The 6,266-nt window shown below is 27.0% G+C and overlaps 1 protein-coding gene across 2 annotated transcripts in view; it reads right to left on the bottom strand.

Moving 5' to 3' along the window:
- LOC111687179 (uncharacterized protein DDB_G0283357-like) overlaps positions 1 to 1,591 on the bottom strand; it is a 15,386-nt gene extending 13,795 nt beyond the window's left edge. For both annotated transcript variants that reach the window (XM_046955359.1, XM_046955358.1), the window contains exon 1: positions 214 to 1,591. In XM_046955359.1, coding sequence (XP_046811315.1) covers positions 214 to 1,128 — 915 coding nt within the window. In that variant the 5' untranslated portion in view covers positions 1,129 to 1,591. The remainder of the gene's footprint in view (positions 1 to 213) is intronic.
- Between the last annotated feature and the right edge of the window lie 4,675 nt (positions 1,592 to 6,266).

Below are 6,266 nucleotides of genomic sequence, written 5' to 3'. Positions count from 1 at the left end.
AGAACTGAACTAGAACTGAACTAGAACTGAACTAGAACTGAATTAAAACTGAACTAGAACTGAACTTGAATTGAACTATAACTAAACTAGAACTGTACTAGAACTAAACTTGAACTTGATCAGCGCCAAAAGTAACTAGAGAATGAACGATACATTCCAGCATACCCCACAATAGTAGAATTTTTAATTAAATATTTCAAAATAATCACTCACCGAAGCAGTCATATGCTGGGTAATACGATTTAAAAATTTCCTAAATGATGAACGTCTAAAGACTCGATTGTTATTGTTGGCACTATTACTATTGCCACTATTGCTAGCACCAGCCGGTAAAGTTGAGAATAATGATGCACCGGTCGCCAGGGTTGAGGAATTTGTTAGACTTGAAACTCCATTAATTGTATTCGATTTTGTGTTAAACTTCTTAGTAGTTGTTGTTGAACTTTTTGCTATGCTTGCTTTCGATTTTTCATTTTCCTCAGCTTGCGTTTGCTGGGTTTCTTTATTGTTAGTATTAGTGGTGGGGATATAATTGTCATCATTACTATTAAGGGATACAAAACTTTCAGCTCTTTCTCTTTTTCCACCTACACATGAAGATAATGTGTAGGATTTAGTAATAGAAGAAAATCCTGTTAAACCACTGGAACCTCCGCCTTTTACCTCACCACCTCCAGAATCTTGAGTTACTCTTCCGTTAGTCTTGTGATCTGCAGTTGTTGTTTTTAGTTTATGCGACCAACGAAAAGGATTGCGTGGCATAGAAAATGCACGACGTATTTTCTTGGCGGCATTTGTGGCCGCTGTGGAAGCTTCACTATTGGCTGGTATAATAATAACTTGTGGAGGTGGTGATGCTTTGGGTAATGATTTGATATTTTGTGCCGCCGTACATTCTGTTTCATTTTCCGTATTAGTAATGTGGGTGGTGGTGTTATTTGTAGTAGTAATTGTTGTTGTTGTACTAGCAGCAGTTGTTATTTCCGCTATTGATGTTATTGTTGTATTATTGTGAGGTGCTGTTTCTGGTTTAGAGGTTTCCAAAATAGGGTCATTTGTTTTTGTAGCATTTTCATTATTTGTTATATTTTTAGTTTTATTAACAATCATTTCTGCAGTTGTACCCATTTTTGTTATAAGCTATAAATTTAATTTTTGCATAAAAACTTGGCTTTTTTCTAATATTTTGCTAATTTTTTTCTTATTTGCTTTTTTATAATTCTTTTTGTTTTTAAGAAACATACACACAAATACGCACTCACACAACTACTCCCATTACATTTTCCACTCAGGCGAGACACACTTTTATTTCTCTTTATCTTTTCCGCTATTTTTTCACTCTTCTTCTTTAATAAATGAAAAAAATTTACACAAAAATTGTATTTTTTTCACTTTCTCTTTTAGTTAGAACTAATAATTTTGCATACAAATTTAAATATTTATTGCAAATCTTAAATATTGTGTAATTATTTTAGGTAAAATTAACATTTACACTTGTTAATTTGCTAATTAAAATTTTTTGTTGGAAATTCGTTTTATGTTTAATCGTATTTCTTTTTTCTATCCGCAATAATTTACACCCCGTTCGATATGAAATTCACGAATGAAAACAAATTGAGCAAACACGTCAGAATTTGACAATACATGAAGTTATATACAAAAGCTGCTTGTTTTGTAATTGGAATAAATAATATATGGTAAAGCTAGTTGTTGTGAAATTAGAGTTGGCAACGTTGTTTTTTATAAATATTATAGCAAAATATTTTTATTAATAAAACCGTTATATTTGAAAGCAATTTATTTAATTTAATTTGTTTGTTAAAGAATAGTTTTAAAGTAGTACGAAAAACCTAAACTCGACTAGAAAAGCATTTTTACTAGAAATCAGCGAAAATCTGTGACAAATCTCGTTTTTGTATGAAAAATCCAAAAGTCACTATAATTTTTAAAAATTATTTGATGTTTTTAAGTACAAGTTTAAACTTTGCAGTGTTGCCATACAAAGCAATAGAAAACGTCACTATTATTAAAATAATGCATGTTGTGTAAAAAAGAAGAAAAGTAATTAAAACTTAAATTTAAAACAAAAAATATATTAGTCCCCATAATATGTACTAATCGGAAAATTAATGATTTTAATGTTTATTTTAATAAAAGTTGTATTTTTTTGCATCAGCTGTTTACATTTTTGCATTTATTGCTCAAGTTTAAACCATCTCTATTGGACGCTTAAACTAGTATTTAAAAACAACTTTCGAAGATTAATTTTAATTTAATCCCTAATCTTTCACCTAAAGTTTGGCCTGAAAACATTATATTTTGAGACCAGGGTTTTTCAGCGTTTTTACAAGAGGCCTCATAATGGAATACGGGTAAATATTGGACCATATTTATAAATTTTGGTAGAGGAATTCACGTCTACTTCAAATTTACTTATGTATAATTTAAACGTGTTATTAGTATTTATAAATAAATTTTGATGTTCAAGTCAATTTCTGAATGGGAGTTTGTATGGGGTCAAAAAAGGCCCAATCAGGGTCAAATGATAGACCCAAAAAGTGATTCTTAGCCGATTGGTATACTTTAAGGTGAGTGTAGGACCAATATTTTTAGGTGTTACAAACATCAGCACCGTGTTTAATTATAAGTCCATTATAAATCTGAGATTGTTAGACATTAACTGCACATTTTACTGACAATGTTGTAAGATCTGACAAACGTGTATTACAGCTTTAAGTATTCTCGAATTGTATTTAATTTAACAACAATTTTATTCAAGTTTCAAATTACTCAAATATACCAAACAAATTTTCCAGAATCTTGAGTTATTTTTCGACTTCCCTTTGACTATTTTGCTAATGTGTACTTTTGAAATTATCTCAAAATATATATACAAAAAAAAACTCATCCAAATAGAATACTGAGATTTTTTTCTTATAAATAAGATTATTATTTTTTAGCCTATAAATTCGTAAGCACATGCATGTTTCGTATTTAAAATAATTTCGATTGTCTAGCGTTTAACACATGAAATTATATTCCACCAACATTTTTAATCACAATATTTTTATTATTCACACCAAAGTGTTAGAGAGATAGTGTTATTTGAACAAGAAAAGAAAAAAAAGAAAATAAACTTTAAAAGAAGTGAAATTAATAAAACAATTAAATAGACATTAATAAAAATATGAAACAAAACAAATATTTTTAAATTCCTTTTTGAAAGCGGTTGCAAAAATGTGAGTATGAATAAGAATTTTAAGTTTATTTTGTTTTTGCTTAAATATTACGATTTATAATTTTTTGTTTAGATTTTTTTAAATATAAAACTAAGTTTTTTTAAAAATTCTATATAAATTATACACATATTCAAAATGATTTTTCCCAAAAGTAAATTTTTTTTGGTGTTTATTTCCTTTCTAAAATTAATGCGTTTTCTTGAAATATCATATTCAAATCCGGGAACTATATCTATTGAAACCCGTTAGGTAATTAATTTGTACGTTAGTTAGTTCAAAAGGAGGAATTATATACATAAGTACATTAAATCCGAAAAAAATACATCTAGCCTTAGGGACCGTTAAGCGCTCTTTTACTAGTGCCTCAGGTGGGAAGTGAACCCAAGTCCTCCGGTCTACAAGAATAGAAAACTAACAACTTACCTACGGAAGGAGTTTATATAAACTAGGGTTTATAGTTGAAACAAAATGTCGACTTTTCGAATTTTTGCATTTTATGAAAAGTCGACATTTCGACTTTTTGCATTTTATGAAAAGTCGAATTTTCGAATTTCGACTTTTTGCATTTAGTTAAAAGTCGATTTTTCGACTTTTTTCATTTAATTAAAAGTCGACTAAAAAAATAGTCGACTTTTTCGACTTTATCCGACTTTTTCCGACTTTTAACTTTTTTCGACTTTCCGACTTTTTTCGACTATTTTCGACTTTTTCCGACCAGAGTTAAATTTTATAAAGTTGCCAGAAGCGTAAATTTATAATGTTGCCATTTAACATTATATTATTATTATTATTTATTATTGTTATTAATAAAAAAATTTTATTTATATTTTTTCTATTTGTTGCAATTTTTTGAGTTTTTTTCGACTTCTTTCTATTTTCTTACTCAGTTAAACTAGGCTTAATTTGCTGTTAGATTAAAGTCAAAACAAATTTAGACAGACTTTAGCCGGTAATTGTGTTTTTTTTTAGTTTCTTAAGGTCAGTTAACTTTGTTCGCATTGCCAACTTTTTACTCAGAAACAGATCCATAATTACGTATTAAAAAATTATAATATTATAAGCACAACCACTTAGGGCAAGTTTCTTACTACTCAGTTAAACTAGGATTAACTTGCTGTTAGATTAAAGTCCAAACAAATTTAGGCAGACTTTAACCGATAATTGCGTTTTTTAGTTATGGATTTAAAGTCAGTTAACTTTGTTAGTATTGCCAACTTTTTACTCAGAAACATAAACAATGAACAGCTGTTTTTTGGAAATAACACTTTTTTAAAATTTTAGAAAAAATTAAAAAAATCTTTAAAAACAATGATAATATTAATAAAAACAAATCAGAAAATTACTACTTACATAAAATATTAATTCTTTCTTTTTTCAAATCCATTTTTATTACTCATTTTAACTTAGGTTTAATTGGCCAATTACACGCAGTTAAATTAAGCTATAACGTTACAGATTACTTAAAAACACAAAATATAGAATAAACTAGATTAAAACAAAGAATGTAGATTATCTTCATCTGAAAACAGATGTCAAAAATAGTTTGGAATCACATCTGAAAAAAAGTACCTTTTTAAAAAAAAAAAATTACAAAAATAATCGTATAAATCATATTTAACAAAAAAAAAAACTAATACTATAATATTTTCCCACAAGGTCTACTTCTTTTATAAATAAGACAAATGTCCAGAAAAATATTTATTTATTTATTTAAAAAAAAACAACTTAACCTTCTGAACTCTAATAAAAATTTGAATTATTTTTATGTGAAAATATTCCATTTCATAAACAAACAAAAAATTTTCAAAATCAACAAAAGCAGATTATACCGGATTTCCTTTCAACATCGCCCTCACTTTAGTTCAATAGAGGGGGTGATGAATCTAAATTATTTTGAAAACATAATTTCCAAAAGTCATGATTTAAGTCTGGATTTTAACAAAGTGTTTTTTTCACTAATCACGCCAACATTCTAGTATTTATAAATGAATAAAAAAATAATAATAAACTATTAAATCATGTCGAACCGAAAAATATAAATTAATTTCAGCGATAAGACAAGGGGGATTTATAAAGAAAAATATAAAGAAAGAAAGGATTTCAGAAACCGCTTTAAACCGGTTTTAATATTTTTCTGAAAAAATAAACATAATAATACAAATTGAGCCTTCGACTTCGTCTAAAGATGATTGTGTTTTAATTTTATTCTTACGATTACTTATAACCAATCAAAACATACATATTTCAATATATTAAAAATAATTTCTAAAAAAGTGTTTTGTCTTTTTTTTGCAATTGATAACGGTCAGATTTTTTTGTAATATAATCATCTATGTAATTCTAAGTATAGACCATATGTACTTTTTTCCTTCATATACTGCCAGTTTGTGTTGAAATTGTAATAGTAGATTTCTGACTTTACAATGTTTCTTTATATGTATTACAATTGTCAGATGTACTGTTATTTTTAATCAATTCGAAAAGCGATTTTTCCAAGCAGCTTAAACTGGTTTTTAAACTGGTTTATTGAATTTTGAACTTTATAGATTTATGGTTTGAATATAAAGTAAATAAAAACAAAACCAGATTTTAGTATAACGAGAAAAGATGTAGGCTAAGGAGGTTGCTCCCGGTACATGCGTTTTTGAATAATTATATATATTAATTATTAATTTAGTATAATTTTGAGGGAATAAGTGGTATTTTTATTTTTTATTTAAGTAGGGTTTCTTATTACTCAATTAAACTAGGATTAACTTGCTGTTAGATTAAACTCGAAACATATTTAGGCAGACTTTAACCGATGATTTTGTGTTTCAGTTATGGATTTATGATTAACTTTGTTAGTATTACCAACTTTTCAATCAAAACATAAACAATAAACAGCTGCTTTTTTGCAAATATCACTTTTGTGAAATGTAAAATTTAAAAAAAAATATAAAAAGAAATTTAAATCAATAATAATATTGATAAAAAAAATCAGAAAATTACATAAAGTTAATTATTTATATAGTTAGTTAGTTAGTT

Source organism: Lucilia cuprina, chromosome 6 (genome assembly GCF_022045245.1).
Source record: "Lucilia cuprina isolate Lc7/37 chromosome 6, ASM2204524v1, whole genome shotgun sequence".
NCBI classification, from domain to species: Eukaryota; Metazoa; Arthropoda; class Insecta; order Diptera; family Calliphoridae; genus Lucilia; species Lucilia cuprina.
Note: the sequence above shows the minus strand (reverse complement) of the source record. Positions and strands in the feature narration are given on the sequence as shown.